This window comes from Embiotoca jacksoni, unplaced genomic scaffold (genome assembly GCF_022577435.1).
Source record: "Embiotoca jacksoni isolate LCO1_2020_lvr unplaced genomic scaffold, fEmbJac1.0.p SCAF_4, whole genome shotgun sequence".
NCBI classification, from domain to species: Eukaryota; Metazoa; Chordata; class Actinopteri; family Embiotocidae; genus Embiotoca; species Embiotoca jacksoni.
Window position 1 is genome coordinate 11,238,997 of NW_027185392.1, and position 21,004 is coordinate 11,260,000.

General features: G+C 40.5%; 1 protein-coding gene across 1 annotated transcript in view; it reads left to right on the forward strand.

Moving 5' to 3' along the window:
- The first annotated feature begins 237 nt into the window (after positions 1-237).
- Positions 238-21,004, forward strand: part of LOC138209541 (sphingosine kinase 1-like) — a 36,731-nt gene continuing 15,964 nt past the window's right edge. The window contains exons 1-2 of the mRNA XM_069168196.1: positions 238-725; positions 16,662-16,811. Of these exons, the coding sequence (XP_069024297.1) occupies positions 302-725; positions 16,662-16,811 (574 nt within the window). The 5' untranslated portion in view covers positions 238-301. The remainder of the gene's footprint in view (positions 726-16,661; positions 16,812-21,004) is intronic.

The following is a 21,004-nucleotide window of genomic DNA, read 5'->3' on the forward strand; positions in this document are numbered from 1 at the left end:
CTCCCCAAAGGTTACAAACTGACCATCCTAATTCTTTCATAAATAAAGAAGACCTCCTCTGAGGTCACTACTGCACCTCCAATGAACTGAGCGCAGTTCAAGCGGCTCTTATTTTGAAATGTCCCCGGATGTGGAATGTTTGATTCTGTTACCCTTGACAGAGGTCCGAGGACCAGGCTGTCAGTCGCAGTCCGCGGTCCCTCCACTTTGCTCGCACCATCCAGGCGGCTTGCAATGTGAGAGTGTGGCCGCTGTTGCATCCCCCGCGCCCCGGTCCCTCCAGTCCGGTGTTCGGCCCAGGATGGATCCGAGGAGAGGTGAATCGGACCGGAACACCTGCATCAACCCGGTCACGCTGTACGGGGAATTCACGTTGACCAGTAACAGAAAAGTCCGGTGCTCCGTAAACCTGACCGAGAGGGACCTCGTTGTCCAAAGGCTCACGTCGGCACCTGTCCGGCGGAACAAGGTGGTGCTCAGTCTGAGGGACTGCGTCGGCTGCCGGGCTTATCGGGAGGACGCCAACACGGACCCGGCAGCGTACTTAGCAGCCTACTTCTACCCGCTCAAACGGCGCTGGATGAGTTCCGGCGTCTCGCGGCAGAGACTGGAGCAGTGCTTCCGACTCGCCGCGCTCCAGGACCCGCGCGCCAACCTGGAGGAGGCAGAGAAGTGGGCTCGCGCTGTCCGAGAACGCTCTGCCCGGCAACAGCACCTTGGACACGGTGAGTGTTCGTTAGCAACGGGAGGGGAAAGTTGACAATGGCTCCTGTGTCTCAAGTAGGCAGGTAAGAGAGCAACAGGACCCTTCACCGAGTGACATTTAATTCTACGTGATGAACGAACGGTGTGTATTTAGGAGAATAAGGGTCTCACCGGATGACCGTACATATCTGAGTCGGTTTATGAAGCGACAATGTGAAAAAGAAACGTTAGTTCAGACTCTTTTCGGAGGGAAATGAGATGTAGTTCCTGGTTAAACACCAGTTTCTCCCTCTGTCTGTATAATGTACCAAGTAGTAGCTTTGTTTGTGTTAACTTTTAAATTGATTAAAAAAAAATAATCACCCTATAAAGACTATACTCACATTAAATGTTCGACAACCTCGGGCTCCTCTAGACACCTCAACATTAGGTAGAGATGTTGTCTTAAAGCCTCCAGTAAAATACTGTGTAATAGCTTTTATTGGTGCCCAGTGTATAAACAAACACATTATTGATCAGGCTGTCCTGATGATTATTTACCCCATAAAAAAAAATATATATATATATGTTCAGAAAATTTGCTCAAAGGTCAACAGTTTACTTTGATACTTGACAAAAGAATCACACAAGAAAATCTGAATTTAAGAAGGATTGTCATTGTCCTCAGAAGATGACTGGTTATCATACAAGTTGATTAACTTGTTTCACTCGTGCTGTTTCATTTGTCACTTTGGAACAACAACCTGTAGATCCTGTTTTTCCCTGATGATTAAATATCTAACTCACCAATATCTCTAATAGTAGAAGTGATTAATTATACTGTTGATTATTTTCTTGATTAATCGTTTGATCTTTAAAATGTCAGAAAATGGGGAAAAATGTCAGGAAGTGTTTGACAAAGTTTGCGGTGCCACCTTATATATATATATATTGTACTGTCCCGACAAACTATCAACAACCAAAACAATTTTGTAATATTATCATGGAGGACCTAAAAAAATATTCACATTTAAGAAGCTAAAATAAGAGAATTTTCATAGTTTAAAAGAAAAAAAAAAAAATCTTAAAATGATTCATCTGATCTAAACTTTTGTCTTTTCAAACTGTTGAAACTTTTCGAATTTAAGGAAAATGTCAATTACAATGTCATTCAGAATATTTAGTCATTTCAACTATTAAGGGTGACATGATTGCCTTTCTATGTGTATTCTTGTCTCAGTTAATTTTGCCTTGCAGCTATTAATTAGCGGACAGTATCTTTTTCCTGTTGTATTGCACAGAACTGGTTTCTTGGCACTTCATCAGTGCTGTCTTTGTTCCCTTCAACATACTCCTTAAATGAATAAAACAGCAGGACATGTTTTAAGCAGAGTCACATTTCGGTAACTCTAGAATTCAACCTTTTTCTTATAAAAGAAACCTGAAAAACACAAGGCACGTTTCCTGCTATTGAGTTCATATCACGTCAGGAGTTTTGTGTCTTTTGTGTCAGCTCTGCTTTATCATGAACTTTCGTCCTACATTTAGATTTTAGACTTTATTAATCCCACAGTGGATAAAATTTGGTCATGAATAAAACAATAGCACTGGTGTGGTATGAAGAGTCACATATCAGTATATCCTCTCTGAAAACAAACCTATTGAACATAAAGGACACCTGAGAAACACGAGGCGTTACTAGTGCCTCGAGTTCACGTAACACCAAGAGATAAAATGACTCCAGGAGGAGGCGTCCTATAATTGAAGACGTCTGAAGTTATCTCATTATTTGTCCTCCTCACCGAACTGTACCGCTTCATGAGAAAAACTTCTCACTCAAACTTTTCCTCCACACAGCCATTGCTGGCACACTGTGACCCAGTTAGCATTTTCCCATTTGCACAAATTTATTTTTAACGAGACAAAATATGTTGAAATTCAGCGCCGCTTGTCATTGTCAGAGGAGGGAAGAGCAGACTTTTAGTAACTCATGACGGTGTTATTTTCTTTGAAACATATTGTGATTCGACTTGCCTGGAGCACAACCCGAGACAGCGACGGGACAAGTTTGCTACCTTGGGACAGAGACCCAAACACAAATGTCTGCATCACTTTACCTGCTCAACCCTACCGCTCCCAATTAAAGTTTATCCAGACTAGTGCTTTTAAAACTGCTGCGGTATTTGTAGATGTTTTTGCACACCTGATTAAAGATTCCGGCTCGTAAGAACTTAACCGGAAACTAGAACTAGTTCACCTGACCGTTCGCTAACCCACGCCTCATGAGTTACTCTTCTGTTGCTGTACCTTTTCAATATTTTTGTTCTGGTATGGCACGTTTATAAAAGATGTACCTCTCCGAATGTATCGTCATTTTTTAAAACAGTGGCTCCTTTAATTGATTACAGAAGTAAACAAAAGCAGCCTTGTCACGTCTAATCAAAAACCCAATACTTCATCAGCTCGTAAAGTTTTTTAACTGTTGCTGGTTAGCTGATTAAAGTTAGCTTCTTGAGTTGATTAAAAACTCCGGCAGATTTATTACTTTTTTTTTTCCGGCTGTTTCTTTCATTCAAGCAAGAGAAAAGGCTTCTTAGATAGAGATAAATGTGAAGCTGAGAACTTAAATTTGACATGCTGGCGTGTGTTGCCGCCGTGTAAACACAATAAAAGGCAGAGCTGCTATTTTCACCCTAAATTCTAATAACACACGCAGCGCATCGCTCCTGAATTTGTGCTTTTCTAAAGTAACACGTGATCATGAGGTCAGTTCTCTCAGGACATGCTCAGGACTTCGAAGGTTCCAAGCTAGTTAGCTACTGTGACTCACTGGATGAAGACTTGTTGGGATATAAACCTGCCATTGGCCTAATATTTACTCAGCATCCCCTTTCTCTTTCTAAGTGTTACTTGTTTCAAAATCCCCTCCAAGACGAAACAACGACAACCTCTGAGCAGCAGCCGACACTCTAAAACAGCAAAGTTTTGATGGAGAGTAGCTCTTACAGCGGGGCAGGTCTGCTTGGTTCTTTTCCTTCTTTGCCGTGATTTAGCACTTTATTTTTGCCATGGCTCACCTACCCATCACCAAATGCTCCTCCTGACCCTATTTTGCAGGGGAACTGTTGCTGCATCTTGGGCTTAATGCCGTCTTTAATGATTGTGATTGGTGACCTCTCCAGCAGGGGTGGAAAAAGTTGGGGCTCTGCGAGACTACTTTCTAATCCGTTTGTACTTTTTTTTTTCTCTTGTGGCTTTGGTACACATATAGAAATCTGCTCTTACTAGAAGTCCATTCACACCATCTCGGATGTAGAGAAATCCTAAACTAAACCAGCCGATGTGCCTAGTGATGGTTGCCAAGCTCGGATTGGACAACTGCTGTTTGGAGAAATGGTCAGTTCAGTGAAATGGTTATTTGATGAACACAAACTGAATCTAAAGAAAATGAACGTGTAACATTTTTGCAAATTGTTTTATGACTTGGTTATTTTTGAGGCAAAATTACCAAACATTTGCTGATTTACTGCTTCTCAAATGTGAAGATTTGCTTTTTTTTTTTTTTCTTCTTCTTCTTCTTTATAAATTATAGTAAACTGATTTTTTTTGGGGGGGGGGTTGATTGTTGGTTGGCCAAAATAAGAACAATAAAATGTCAGCTTGGAATTTGGGAACTTTTGAAGTTGAATGATGTTCCTTATTATTTCATTAATTGTGAAATATGATATATATTGTGAAATATAATGAAAATAGTCAGTAGTTGCAGCTCCCCTAAAAACATGTGTGGGCCCTACCAAGTAGAATGGGCATTTCCAAAGTTATTGATTGAGGTTATTTCTTTATTGTGACTGTGGGAACAGTATGGCGCATACAAGTTGAAACATAAGCAGGAATGCTGAGTAAAAATATGGGCTGCATATATTTCTACTCCTGGTTACCTGCCCATATGTCAAATTTCTGAGCATTTCCATGGTTAGTGGGATTCATTTCAAAGCTCATTCAGGCTGCAGGGGTCCTCGGTATCTCTGGAATGTGGCGATATGATTTCAGTCTAAAAAGTGGTCTACGGTTAGTTACTCATTATGCCAGAGGCCTTGTGAACCATACTAAATCATGTTTGGGAGCTATGCACCCAAACCATTAGACTAAATGAGGTCAGTGTCATCTGTCTGACCTCTCCATCAATGTCTTGACGTCTCGTCTACTCACAGAATTATTCAGAAAACATCTATTTTCTCCACATCCATTTTCCTCTGACAGGTCAAGGCATGCTGATGATGTAATGTAACTCCACATCGGGGTTTAAACTGTTTTGGTGTAATATGCCACAAATATTATTTTTATAGTGTTGTATCAAAAACCTTGTTATCCAAGACACACCAACTCTATCTCATTGATCTTTGCATCAGTATTTGATCTGCTTGGATATATTTTATAACAGATGATAGGTATCTTTAAAAACACCAAGTTGCCCAGCGTTGCCTCTTTGCTCTACCCGTTGACACTCACTCAAATATACTGTTCAGGGCATCGATACTAGTTTGCATGATAATGATCATTCATCCAAACACCTGTTAAAGTCATGACCCAACAAGCTGCCAGTTGTCCCCCGTGGTGTTGTTATTTTACATTGATTCAGACTTACATTTTTCAGGCTCAGAGAATTGAACACAGGCTGATAAGATCATTGCAAAGCAAAGGGAACATTTTACAGTACTGCTGTTGCAATTTCTCTCTCAAACATATTCTCATTTGAATGCCAAATAAGCGGTTTTCACTGACAGTGATGTGAAAAAGGTTAGTTTGCTTTGTTTGAGTTTCTAAAATGACTTTGTTCTACTTGATTACAGGTTAGTTATTTCTCCCAGGGAAAGCATGGCCAGAATATACTCGGTCAGCTGGTGGTTGGCTCTGTGGTGTGTCCAAGTGAAACTTTTAAAAAGATATGAGGTGACACACGTGTCAGTCACTACTACTTCTAGGTCATTTCGCTCAGGCCGTTGACTCAAGTTCCCCTTAAATTCATCCCTACTTTCAATTCAACACTTGACAACCCAGCAGCTGCATTTTCAAGTTTTTCCTTCATGGTATTGATCCTAGCTTGTCAATAGAAAGATTAAATCCATCTGTCGACAGCATTGTCATTATCGTAAGTCAGGCGATGACAGCAGGCAGTGCGGATGCTGGTATTGATCACAGCAGTCACAGTTGGTTATCATTTAGCTTGAGGACTTGGCCGCTGCTATCCAATGACAGACAATTTCAGCACATTACCAGTACATGGTAATCAATTTGTCAGGGTTAGAATATATCTGAACACAAAACACCTACCAGATACATCATCACTGGTATTGTATACCTTTTTCATTATCTAAAGTGACAGAATGATGTGAAGCAGTGTGTCCTCACCCAGCTGACAAAATGTAAGTGGCCGGTTATGTGGTAGCAGAGACCGAGCTCGTCCTCACACACTCTGTCTTCCATGACATTGCTGGCTCCATGTGGACTGGCTCTGGCAAACCTTGCTTCATCTCTCAGAGGCACCTCCAGGATGCACAGTGAGCTGGCAGCATACACTCGGCCTAATTTTTTCCATCATATGCGTAGCCATGGTTGTAAACAGGTACACCATATATTATTGGACTGCTTATGTGTTGCCAGATCAGTTGAAAGTTTTGATCAAATTCAGTTTGAAGGAAAAAAGAAAAAAGATTCAGCTCCAGGAGGACTGTAAAACATTCTGTCCTGCATCCTTTAGTTCATGAAGCTTTGGAACAATTTTGGTAAAGGAAAAAACATTCACAGTTTTCCGTCTTGTCCGACATACAGCACCCATTTGTCAAATGTACGTCAGGTGTAGGCACAGGGGGAACTGTATTTTTCTCCCTTTTTTTTTTTCAATTAATTTGCAGCCCCGGTACTGAGAAGAGTTTTCTCAGTAGCAGTAGTGTAGTCAGTGGATATCAGTGCCGTGTTAGCCTTTGGCTGAGCTACATCACTGAGCTACATCACTGAGCTACATCACAGCAGAGTGGCATCAGTTTTTTTCCTCGAGTCACTGTAGATGTCACTTCTACTTCCACACTGTTTGGCTGACTTTGCTTTGTGTTTGTCAGACGTTTCATCATCTCTGCACTAGACTCTATGAACATAGTTTCCTCATCCTCCTGTACATGGCAGAGATTTTGCTTTATACTTCTGCTACGGCCGTCACCTCTTTTTTTCAATTTTTATTCCGTGAGACCTTCATCATCATCAGTGACTGTATGTGTAGAACTATTGTTCCCTTTAACTGAAACCAGCATGTGTTGCGTGGAGGTGGTGTAGTCGTGACTCACTTAGTTTAATATTTGTTATGAGTAGCTTTTGAATCATCACAGGGATCAGGATTTGTGCTAATGCAATATTACTGAATGTGGCTGATAGTGAAAGTGAGAAACCATGGAAACAGCATTGATGGAAAGTCAGATGAGAAGCACCTTATTTTGACAATCTCAGGGGAGCTGGCGTTGCTTCTTTTAGCAGCAGAATCCAGGCCTCTCTCAGCCAGTCAATGATAATACTAATACATTACCTCTGGCCGCGGCACAGTTGAAGCCAGGAAAATGGTCGGTATGCACTGTTATACATCTCAGAAGGGCCAGGAGAAAGAATGGGTTTATGTTATATTGTGTGAACAAGTGATTATTTTTAATGTGAAAAGGAAGCCTGCCAAATGGTCAATTTTATTTGACTAAAAAAACAATCAAACTAAAGTCACAATTTTGACTCAGTCAACATCAGAATCATTTAGTTAATTTGTGAGATGGATGTTACTTGGGCTAGCTGCCGAGCTTTGATACTTTTATGTCACTGACAGAATTGCTTTGATATTGTCAACATTTGGAAAATGCCTCGTCATTCAGTGCAAAATTGCAATACTAAGGCTTCTTCCACACCACTACATTTACATTTTAACACACGTAACGTTTGCTCTTTTTATGCAGGAGTAAATCTCATCAGTGTCAGTGAGCCACAGCATTTACAATCAGTAGGCTCTACTCGGCCCACATCGATAAAATCACTCAATTGCAGCTTATTTTGCATGTATCCTATCATATTCTATTTTGTAGCATGTTTAAATATTCGTATACAGTATAATAATACAAAAAAGAAACAGTCCAGCAAATATGCCCAAACTTTTGATTGGAACGTTTCAACACGCAGTTGTTTTTGTCAGCTGAGCGGCGTTCATGTAAACCATGTTAGTAATGAAGTTCTGTCTCATTACTCCATTTTATATGGGCACTGGTGCACATGTGAACATGCCCTCTATTACATGTGTTCACATGCAGTACAGCTTAAGAGCCGAAGTCTGTCATGCTGGACGTCTGTGTGTGATAAGCGTGACCTGTCTGGTGAGTGCACACCAATAATAAGGTGCTGGTCATGACAACATTTAGTATTTGAAAAGAGGAGCTTAGTGATAAACCGTCATGTCAAGGGTCACACCCTTCTGACGAATCCGTCTTGAACACCCAACAATGACACTTCCTGATTATTTCGAGTGACGCCACATATTTGAATAATAATAGGTAGTCGCCGGTTGTAGTTAGTCCCTCAGGACTCCTCCTCGTCGGACATATAGAGCTTGATGTCCTGTCGAGAGCTCTGATTCAGCCTCTCTGGAGGTCTCTGTTGCTCTTGATTCCTGTTGTTCTGGGTTTTGTACCCTCATGGTTGAAATGCACTTATTGTAAGTCGCTTTGGATAAAAGCGTCAGCTAAATGAAATGTAATGTAATGTCTGGGGGCTCACAGCAGCTTTATGTCTGCAACAGAAATGCCGTCCTTCACTGTCTCAGCACGAGCAAATCCAAACAATGGAGTAATGGCAAATTACACTCCAAGGTTAGAGAACTCTATCAGACCTTGTTCGGCTTCTACATCTTCAACAAGAGGATGACTAACTGTACGTTACATAGGTAGGTAGGTATTTACTTTATTAATCCCCGAGGGGAAATTTTTTTTTCCCCTCAGCAGGCATCGAGAGCAATCTGTGATCACCCAATTTTTTTATTTTCAGAAAAGACCTCTCAAGTTATTCTATTATAACCCGATAACAATAACAACAACAACCACTAATTGATGACTTGGCCTACAGAGCAGCTGGTTCACCTTAGAGTACGTCAGCCTCTGCCTGGTAAAGGAACATGTGGTTGGGCTTTTTTATGGTGGGAAATGCATTTTTTTCTACATACTGACACACACAAAGAAAAGCTTTTAGCTGTTTTTTTTGTTTGTTTTTTTGCAGTAAGGTTTTGCTCTCTTTGCTTGTATTTTTATCTAAAACAAATAGTTGCAGGAGACACTCGGACAAAGTGACAGCAAGGATGACGTTAATAAATAATTTAAGCTCCATTTTCCCATAAAAGAAAAACTTGAGCTGAACATTGAATTGGTGTCACCGGCTTAAGTTTTTCACTTGAGAATTTGTTTTCCTGCAGCAACCTAATCTGACCTCAGGGGCCTAAAATACCCATATGGACCGCATATCGTTCCACAGAGAGACAGACGGTGGTTACATCCTTTCTGTGTTTTCCCGACCTTCCTCTCCGTCTCGCAACACATGCATCACTGTATAACCAAGCTGAGGATACTGTATGGGCAACAGACAGTACAGGATGATTTCAATTTAAACCTCAATGCCGTAAACTCTCGGCCTTCCTTAATTTAGATCTACAGAAGGCTAACCACAGCCACCTCCTCCTCCTCCGCCCTCCACACCCTTTGTGGTTCTGGCTCAGCAAAAATCTACTCGTGTGCTTGAGCAGCTCTCACTCTTTGATTTACAGACAGCATTAAGAGTTATCACCTCACTGCACCTAAAATTCTGCGGCAGTTAGACTCAGTGAGATAAAATGAGGTTTCTTAAAATGGTGCAGCCAGTGATTCAGCTGCAAATTTTTTGTTTGTTTGTCAGTTTTGTGATGCCTGGAAAGTTTCAAATTAAAATGTCAAAACCCAAACAGCAAAACTGACTTTTTAGTTAATGAGAGAAACACCAAAAAAACAAACTCGCCCATTATGTTTAACAAAATCACCAAATTAAATTGTTAAAATAATGCAACATTTTTTATTTATTTTGCAGACCTTCATATCATGAAGTATAGTTTGGTGTAGGATGACAAAGGAAGTAATAAATGTGCTTTTAAAGACAAATTGATTTGATGGACTGACAAAAATCTGCCACTTGATTATCGCAGACTTTGTAGTTTTTACCCAATGGTCGTTTATTTTTTTTTACTACATCCCAATATAGTACAATATGTAGAGTTGTGGAAGATGTGAGGTTGATACCACTTGTGCATGCAGTAATTTGAACAGAGATATGCCAAATCACACCAGCAATACAAAAATAAAAATGCATCATGACATAATGTAATAATTGGCACATGGTCAGGTCCACACACATGTAAAGCTCTGTTCTCTACGTCTGGACTGAGAAGAACCAAAGAAAGCATGTGACATCTGAACATGCGATCATCCTAAACCTCTAATCATGATGGATGCACCCCACACGTTGTGCTGCTTCTCTAAATTGCTATCGTGAGGTTACATTCGGTATGTAGTTAAGTGCAGTGTGCTCGTGGTGTTCGGTTGAGCTGCTATAAAATGACAGTCTTATATCTACAGAAAGGGACGTTTTCACGAATTCAGCACATCTGGCTGGACTGAGAAGCTGTAACTCAAAGGCAACATGTAAAATCTAGGGATTTTCCCACTTTTTTTGTTGTTGTACTTTAGTCACTGATGTGGCTCAGATTTTTTTTTCTGTTTTTTTGGTGATTATGGTGTACGTTTCTTTGAATATTGATAATATACAAAGATTATTACCTCAACACACATCAGACTTGATGAGATAAAGAGAATAGCAGACTTTTGTCCTTAAGTGGCCTAAGAAAAAGATAGCATTGAGTAGTTTGTGATTGGACATATCTGTCATATTCCACAGGGCTGGGACCCTAAGTACCAGGTCAAATACATGTTAATCCATTAATCCCTTAAATGTGGAAACTGGATTTCCTCCTAATGGCTGTTTGTCAAAGCTTAGAGCTCACATCACTGAGCAGCAGCAGAAAGACACAAACCTGTTGGTGGGAATTAAGTGGGGTTCTCGTTCCTCCTGACAGAAGAATAAAAGATATGCCTTTAACATCCATTACAAGAGTTACAACTGTTATTTAATTCAGTTTTATTAAGAATGTAAAATCACCAGCCCAGAACACTTCACAGTTACAGAAGAGCTTACAGAGCTTAAGAGTTTGTGAACCCTTTAGAGGTTTATACATTTCTGCATTAATGACGTAAAACATCATCAGAGTTTCACACAAGTCCTAAAAGTAGATAAAGAGAACTCAATTGGATAAATCTGATCTACTGTAACCAAACCACCTCCACACTGGTGAAGCTGCTCCTCTGTGCTGTCAGCCACGCGTGCTATTGCTGTGTGGAAGTTAGACAGAGTAACAGTATGACATTATTACGTCAACAAGTTGGAATATTGCTGTGATCATGATATAAATTGTATTCATCGTATTGAAAATTATCCACAGTATCACTGTGAATGATACAATACGGCGCACCCCATCTCCAACCCAGAATTATAACGTGTTTCTGACTTGGCTGCTTATAATTATGGTCTGAACAATACACTAATAAAATATAGTAATCTTTTCCTACATATGAAATGCACAGATGTGTCCTGATGTCTCTTCTCTCTCTTTAAATCCCCAAGGACTCAAAATTTTGACAGAGTGTGACTGGTCTCATGTGAGTTGCAAATTTCTGCCGGCTGGGCTCAGCTCAGCGTGATCAAAGCCTGCCACTTATGCAGTTCTTTTTATCAAGACTGCGACATCATCTCTTAATCACAGTACTGTGTCATCCTTTGCTGCTGATGGGGAGCTGATTTGAAGGAGACACAAGTGCGACTGACTGACGCGCCCACAAGTCATCGCAGAGTCAGCGTGAGTTGTCGAACACTGATTACAACTCAAACAGAAAGTGACCATGTAAGGTTGGAGGATTTTATTTTGTTTTAATAATGAAGATGCAACATGTGGAATTTCCCTAAAACATATTTACATCCTAAATACAAACAAATAGAAGCACTATAATTATACAATGCGTGTCATATAATTTTAAAGGTATTGAAAAATACAAATCCGATTTCTGTTTTATGGGGTTTGGAATAAAAAAAATAGAGCAAGAGAAGAAAGAAACACCTTTTTCCTCACAGGAAAACTGGAGGAAGTGCATTTGAAGTTCACAGCAGAACCGTCATCTCTGCGTCTGGTTAATAGAAGCTGACACTGTGCTGAACGTAGAGGAGGGCTGTCACACAAAACTAAGAACATCGTCTGTTCTCAGACTCCATACGCACCCAGACAGCTATTATAGGGAACCTTTCCGGAAAATGTGTTTTTTTCCGGCTCTAGGGTTTTCCCTTTCATTTAGGCTGCTATTTCCTGTGGCGAATACCTCGGTAGTGATTATTCCATTAAGATCTGGGGCAGTGCTGTTGGTTTGAAGAGAGCAAATGAGACGTCTGTAATCACACATCAAGTGAACATAGTTGAGATGCAGAGCAGAGCTTTGTTGCCGTTGGTTTTCATCTTTTTCATCCTGCCTGCTCGTTGTTCCTTCTTCTAGTCGGGTCATCCACTTCTTCACTTCATCAAAGACAGTAATGGACTTTTTTCCGACTATTTTTAACTGTTGGTAATTATGCCTGTCTGACTTGTGCTGTCTGTTGGTCATAATCTTTGATGAAGTAACTAACGACACTAAATTAGTGTGCGTGTCAAACCTACATCAGATGACAATCAGGACTTCACTCATCCCCAAACACACAAATCAAACACATCATCCGTTTTATTTTTGTGAAAATGAATATTGCGTTGTAAAACAGGTTTTCTCTCCACCCCTTTGCATCCTTCGTTGGATGTATGTCATGCTTTGGCTGCGTGCCGTGACGCCGCTGCAGCAGAGTTAATGACAGAGGAAACCCGCGGCGTGGACGGAGACGGGGAGACAGATAGTGCTTGGTGGAATGTTTGGAGCAGGGGAGGGGTGGCACACAGGAAGTGGCATTGGACTGAATTTAGCCAGCGAGGACTGCCGTGTGGGTGATGGGGCACACGCACGAAGCAAGGTCAGGGCACTCAGTGCCAGCTGTCATCCCAGCTGAGTCGTGAGGGCACATCTGTGGCTTTCCCTCAGGAGTGCAGTCATTACAATTTGGAGATGACTCTGTCTAAATGATACAAGGACATGTGAAGTTTTGTTCTAGTTATAAAGCAGATCTAACCAACCTGTTCTGTGTGTCAAATTTTGAATAGACAATTATAAATGTTACGCACAATTATTTATTATCATGTCAATAAACTAAACTACTGTATTGCACTTTTTTTGGCTTTAACATACAGCATATTTAAACTTTCTTTGGTCCTAACTGAAATATCTCTGCACCTTTCAGATGGATTGACAGGATATTTGCGACACTCTTGACCCCCAGATAATGAATCAAGCTGACTGTCAGCTCTCTGATATTTCCACCAGTGGCACCGTGAGGGTGACAGTTTTGGTTCAGAATGAAATGTTGGACAGATTGCTATTACATTTCATTTAGACAGATCCTCATACTGACACCCCATTGGAATAATTGCATCTCTAGCCTTTCCATATAGTGCCAATCATCATGTTGAAATTGTAATTGTTTGAATCGTTTAATTTATGACCAACTACCTTAATGACATCCCCATCAGCCTCAGCTGTCCCTTGTGATAGTAAATGTTAGGATCTTCACTGTGAGCTCGGCAGCCTCACACAGCTGATATCAAACTTTCCAAAGTTTTTAGACTTCCAATGACCCGAAACTTAATTGATCAATTGAGTAAAGTTTTAGTTGCAATTCTCAGTATTTATTCCAGGTGACTTTGATGATTTGACACGATGAATTACATAGAAAATACAGCGAGTTGTGATTTACATCTGGCTGATGGTTGTGTCACACTTATACTGGTGCGGCAGTTAAGAGTCACACCAAACTGTTGCTGGTTTGATCCCGTCACTGGATTGAGAAGGGGAGAAAAATGTGGACGGGTGGAGTGAATGAACAGCGCTTTCCTCTTCCTCAACATCCATGGCTGACATGCCCTTAAGCAAAGCACCTCACCCCAAACTGATCCCCGTGCTCCACATCTGCGAGTGCATACTGCCTCCCGTTAACGAGCAATAATGCAGTACAATTCAACAGCACCACAAACTCCAGTTTTCAAAATTATCATAGAGGCAAACAAAACTGAACATTATAACCTGCTGCACAAGTTTTAGTTACGGCTACCTAATAAACAAACAACTAAAAGTATTTGGCGATAGCAGCCTTTCAGTTTAGGATCGTTGGAGAACAAAAAGCCGGGAGAGTTTACTGCCGGTCAGACTCAGTGACTGAGGTGAACAGAGTCGGAGCCGTAACATGGCGTAGTGTGGGAACGTTGCTCTCACCTGTTTCTCTGCATTCCTGCTGTATCACTCTAATTGTAACTGAAAATGAAACCTGTTGGTTTTGAACTAGTTAAAATTACTCATCACTGCAGCTTCTGCTCTTCAGTTGTTCGCGCCCATCGTTACTCATTTATCAGCCGTCATACTTGTTTGGATTTAAAAAAAAAATCCTGTCAAGTGCAAAACAAAGTCAGATCAGTCACCATGAGGAATATCACTGCAGGGGTTTGCCTATCGGGCTGAGTCATGACACAGAAAACAATCTCATTAGATTGGGCCAATTCTACAACAGAGAGCTTCTTTTTTTTTTTTTGTTACCTTTCTGTAAAATCATCCCACTACTGCACAAAGTGTCAAAGTCGCTGACGGCTTCCTGTCAAAATTCTCTCTCCTCTTATTCGACTTCTTTCCCTCCTGAACTGTTACAGAAAAACACGTTTTAAGAGAGAAGAAGAGCTCTAAATTTGTGCGAGGGTGAACTTTTTCTATAATAATGTTTTCTATAACATTTAAGATGCATTCTGCTTATCTTCCTTTTCACCTCTGACTCACAATCACCAGCTCATATCATACTTACGTGTTCATTTAGTCTTCCCTGTCTCATCTCAGATATTGAGTTATAGTCTAATATATTGGTGAAGTACAAGCCGCTCATCCTCGCAGTCCTTCATTAATCCTCCTCAGACGTTGTGGGACAGAAGGCCAGCAGCAGTTCCTCTCTTTTTTAGCCCCATGCTGTGCCTCAGAGACCATCGTCTTCAGAGTCTTTTAAAAAGATTTGGGATTTGTGTTTGTAAGATCTGTGTAACCCTCTGAAATCTGTTTGATCAACAAGATATTTAGAGCACTGATTTGCATCAACTCTGCAGTTTAGCAAAGAGTCTGCTGCTTCTGTACTCATCCATCTTTAGATGCAAGCCATGTAGTAGGATTAATTCAGTGTGTGTGTGTGTGTGTGTGTGTGTGTGTGTGTGTGTGTGTGTGTTGGATTGTGTGTAACTGGCCACTGACCTTTGTTTCTGCTTGTGTCTACAAATCTCCTGTCAGTCCTTTGCATGATGTCAGTTTATCAGAGGGTTGGAAAAAATTACACGCTGGACACGTTAACGTAAATCAAACTGCTTCTGGGTTATTGAAGCAGCAGCTGTAGATAATAATGTTGACAAAAGATCAGGCAACACTTACTTGAAAACATCACACAACACATTTACCACATCAAAAAATACACCAAATTTACAAAACACTGTCACAATCAGCTGATGCAGAACAATTGTATTAAAATGTATAAAAGGCTGCAACTATCGGCTAATAAATCAATCATAATATCGCTATTACGTGCAGAGCGTTCAAAGCAACAGTCTGTACTGAATGGTTTATGCCTCTGTGTGTGGGTTTCAATTTCAGAAGACATTGTATTATCCCCTTGGATCCAGGTCTGTACTGTCGTGGTTCCTTCTTGTTGTAGAATTAAATAAATATTTCAGCACCAACGTTTTGCACCTCTCTCCTCTTCTTCATACGAGCTCTGCCACAGCTGGTTAGGAGCGATAAAGGTCCAATTTGTGTGTCCATCTCTGAATATGGTCCCAGGCCGCCGTCCTGCTCCTCTCCTCCACAGAAACATTCAGTGCTGCTGTGCCGGTTGTGTTTACGACCTGTAAGACTTAGATTGCAACAAAAGCTGCGTGCTCTCTTCGTACGGAGTCGGTGCATTTACAGCAGTGTCGGTCTAACTGCTCAAAAAACAAAATAAAAAAACTTTGCAGGTTCAATTGTTGTTCAACAGGCCAGTATTCATATTCAGAAATCTGGTAATGGGTCTTTCTTTTTCTAGGCATCCTTTTCCTTTCCTTATATTTATACTGTTATATGGATAGATGAACAGGCATTTTAAGGCGGTCAAGTGTTTCTGTGAAAAGAAAATCTCAGGAGTAGTTTCAAGGTCTGTTTTTCAGGAGTCACCTTTAGTCCAGTGTCAAATGTTTGAAGATGATGCCGTAATATCTTGAAACTGTCGTGTTTGCGGACTAAAAGTTCACAGTCTGTTTGCACTAGTTAGTTTGAAACTATTTTGTTTATCAGCCAAGACTCAAGAGTTTGTTGAGAGTATTTTGTATTTCTTCTGTTGCGGCTAAAAAAAATAAATTAAAAACTTAAAACAATTAGCATATTCTGTACATGTGAAGTAGGCAGCGTTGAGCGTGTGCAGTTGAAGACATTGAAGAATGTGATGTTAATGTAAAGCATTCATTGAAATGTAGCTGGTCTAAGAGCGGTGAGGCTTTCACATTATGTGCCAAAACAATACATATTTATTAATATGCAAATTCCAAAAGTGTGTGTATGTGTGAGTGCACGAGAGTAAGATGGAGCCCATCACACAGCTGCACAGAGCCACTTGTCACATGTTCTCCTTTCTCTCCTTTGCAGGGTTGCTGATGAGCGAGTTGTCTTGTCCGTGTCGGATGATGCTGCTGGTGAACCCACAGAGCGGGAAAGGACAAGCGCTCACTCTGTACAACAACCACGTCCAGCGGATGCTCAATGAGGCCGGCATCATACACACTCTGGTTATCACCGGTGAGTTCGAGGCACTGAGATGTACGGCATTTCGTTATGTTTATTCGATTTTAATTATTTTGCAAAACTTTCTAGAAATGTTATTTTACTTTGTCAGTATGGGTTATTAAGTGCAGATTAATGGGGGGAGGGGAGGAATGACCATTAAATAGACAACACAGTAATATGTATACAAAAGTGAAGAAGACTGGATTTTCTGAATCTGGCAGCTGTACACACATTGCTGCACACTATTTCTGCAGTTTCATGCAAACCAAAAAAAAAAAACAATCATGCTTTCCATGTATTAAAGCTCAAAAACTCATTCAAGAAGTTATAAATTAATATTCATTCTCGCATTTAGAAAATGAGCCAAACACGTGGATTGCAGGATAAACTCGTGTTTATTAAATCCATCCGAGGAGGCCTGATTCAATTCCCCTTAAATCCAAACATTCTCAAGTATCCTGCAGCGAGATATTTAACCCTGATCTGCTCCTCAGGGTTGAAATAAATTGGCAATACTAAATAATTCAAATCGAAGAGCTGGGCCACTTGTATTTCGGGTTTAGTTAATCTAGTTGCTTAATTGGAAACAAAATTAATGGACCTTCAATGATAAAAAAAAAAAAAAAAAAGATGTTTTCAGAACTCAAGAAGAAAACAAAGCACCAGTCTCCTCATAGATCCCTCTGACTTTATCTCACTACAACATCATGTTTCAAAATCGTTTTCAAATCTGACATGATGAACATGTAACATCCTCACACACCATCGGCTCTTACAAATCAATCTCCTACTGAAGTGGCAGTACAGGACAGACGGTGATCACACGACCAAACACAAACACAATCACACACACAGATCAGCAAAGACCACAACACCAACGCCAACCTGCTTTCCCTCTCGCTCTGTATTCCTGGTTTCAATCCTCTTCTCGTTTTCATGCTGCCGCCATCATTATGCTGATCTACTGCCTCTGACCCATATGCAGGCAGAGCTGTTACGTAAGAGATATGTGTACACACAGTCAGATACACATATGGATAAAGACATGTCCATCGTAAACACACGCATTCTCACAAAATCCCCCTTTGCCATGATTTGCTTTCATATAATCTTGCAGGCCTGAAACTGATGTGTTTACGGCCATCTCTATAATCCACTCTGGGTGGTAATTATTTATACAGGGGCAGTATTAGAGTCACTCACTCATTCCATCACTCATCAGCAGATGGGCTATAGATGCTCTCATTTTGATCATTTTAAATCAATCAGTGGATGTTTCACTTTGCGTTTCTCCCTCTGCCTGTGTTTGTTCATAAATCAGTGCGCTGTCAGTTCACAGACATAAAAATAAGTCTTTCATCACAGTAGGAGGTGCACAGAGAAGGAAAAGAGGACAGACAGAGAGACTGCATCACAGTCAAGAAGAAAGACAACGTGAAATTTTCTTACCATGAAGAAACTGTAGGAAGAACAAAAAACTTTTTGTGATTTCAGAGATGTGCTTTTTTGACAAGTTAATCCTGGAGAACATAGAAGAATAGATTAATCCCCAAATCTCCTTTCATGTAACAGCAGGACCTCTCAAAGGAGAACTTGAATTACATTGTTAAAGACAATCTCTTTACTCAATCGACTTCTAAAAAAATAAATATTTTTCTCTAATCTCTGCCAAATGGCCGTGAATGTGGCCTCAGATGAGTAAAGATGTCCTCTGGGCATGTTCAGGGTGCCACGGTAGAGAGACAGTATGGAGGAATCAGTGGGAGCAGATTAATAAACTTACTGACCTCAGCTCCACTGAATGTAGTAAAATAAATAAAGCGGGTTTGATCTGTCAACTAAAACACCTGTAAAGTAGGTGAGTACTGAACTGTCCATCTTTTCATTTATTATTGAGAAGGTTTGCCTGTTTTTTAATCTGTGTGCTCGGTTTATAAATTGAACCTTGCTAGAGACTTACCTTGAACAAATGTTTATGTACCAGATCCTCCCTCACGGACAAATTCAGGCTATGAATATTCAAATTGTATTTCAAAAGTTAAACGCATGATGACTTCTAATGTAGAGGCTAATTAACCAGACGTGCTAATGTTACCGGGCAAGCAAACTGTTTAATCTTTTCCTTACACTTTCATTTTGGTATTTTTCAGCTTTTCAAAGCTGATGAAAAAAGTAACAACCCTCTGATGTTGTCGATACAGACTATTTCTTTTACTGTGTACACTTTTCAATTATTTATTTATTTAATGCTCATTCGTATAGGGACTGGTACAGTACACAGCGTTAACACATACCACAGCATTTATTGCCCGAGCTAGTTTGCAATGTCCATCCCTAGACGATACTTTAAAGTACAGAAAACGCATCAGTTTACACTGCAGCAACAGCATTCAACAGGAAAATACAGACAACAGTGTAATTTGATAATTACTGTTTGTAAAAGGAGGTTTTAGTCTGTGAGACACACACACTTTCAGGAGCACATTACCAGTGAAAAATGTCATTTTTAATGCAATTGGCAATAAAACACTTCCTAACAGCATGTCCAGCTGTTCTTGTGTGTCACGGCATCTGTTCGAGGCGTGCGGCCGGAAGTGTGTTGTGTGTGTGGATGCTAACGGTGATGGACAGACTAATTATTGGATACTTGGCTGTGTGGCAGCTGTGGGCGCTGCCAGGGGTGGAGGATAGATGAAGGATGACTCCACTGCTGGAGGAGGTCTGTTGAAAAGAAAGAGAGAGTGTGCGTTGGTCTGTGTTCGTTTTATGTGTTTGTCAGTGAGTCGCTGCACAATGTGAAGATGGCGCACTGATTCCTCGCAGGCAGTCTCCCTTGCGGCTGCGGCATCCGAAGACGTCTGTCAGACGGTATTAATTAAATGCCGTCTTGCTCTGCTCGGACTCATGTGCTCGATACGCTCTCCACAAATTTACCAGAGGAGACGGATATCCCCTGAAACAACTTCACTGGGCTGCTCATTTTTCTCTCTTTATTACTCGTCTTTTGTTCTTTTATTTGGAACAACAATCTACTTTCTTTCTTTCCGAAAAAAAAAAAAAAAAAAAAAAAAAAAAAAAAAAGCCACGTGGCATATTGAAGATGATGCAGTCAGTGTTGTAGCTCCAGTATCTGCTTGGTCTATGTGAGCATGTTATGACAGTTGAACTCTAAACAAAGGGCAACGAGAGGACAGGAGTCTTGGAAACAACCTAGATCCTGCCAAATTATGAAATAAGGGCCGTTTAAAAATTTATCAGAGCTTCTTGTAAAAGAAGAAAAAGATGAAATCTCACAGGAGCCGTATACAACCAAGCGGCTGCAGTCAATTTTGCACTGTGGTGCCTCAAAACCGTAGAGCAACATTGATCTAAAATTCCAGAAATCCTGAGAGATTTCGCGGCACTCAGGCACAAAATTGGCTGGTAAAGGGACACGCCACCAATTTTACACATGAAGACTAATTTACTCATTACTGTGTCATCATGGTGATTAAAACTTGGGCCTAAGGAAGTTTAAAGACATGAGTATTTACAGGGTGGAAAAGATGCTTGCATGGGTTGCATAATAAACTGTAGAGTGTAAATCTTTTTGGTGCTTGGTGTATGCTGGGGATTAAGTTAAGACATTTTGCAGCTTTGGTTTTACCATTATTTTTCTTCCCAACATTATGAGACTGCAATGCTATAAAAAATTAAAAAAAAAATAAAAATAAAAAAAAGCAAGCAAAACAAAATATCTAATTTTTCATCAGTTTTCTCTTTGGAGCACTTAATCACTTCTGCTCTCATTTTTGACATTTGTGACTAAAATATTTGGTCTCCTACTTCAGGTCACTGGAAACAGGCAGAAAAAAAATACATCTACGGAGTTTGCCTGTTCTCTTTGGCTGCAACAAGTTGTTACTGACTGATGGATTACACATTAAAATCCTCCCCCAGTGTAGCTTTTAGAAAAGCTAATCACTTATAGATTTTAGTTGCCAGTATAGACACAGTGTTTTTAAAGAAGGACGTCTTCCCACCATTTCTTGCTTGGTTCATATGGAGATTACCACCATATACTGTAACTACCGCCTGGTGGAAATTCACTTCTTAAGTTAAATAATGCCACAAAACAGTGTCCATGTGTAAACTCCTGTTAGCTGATTGTGGTTCAGACTCAGCTGAGGGCAGCATCTGAACAGGAAGTGTCTGTCAGCACCGCC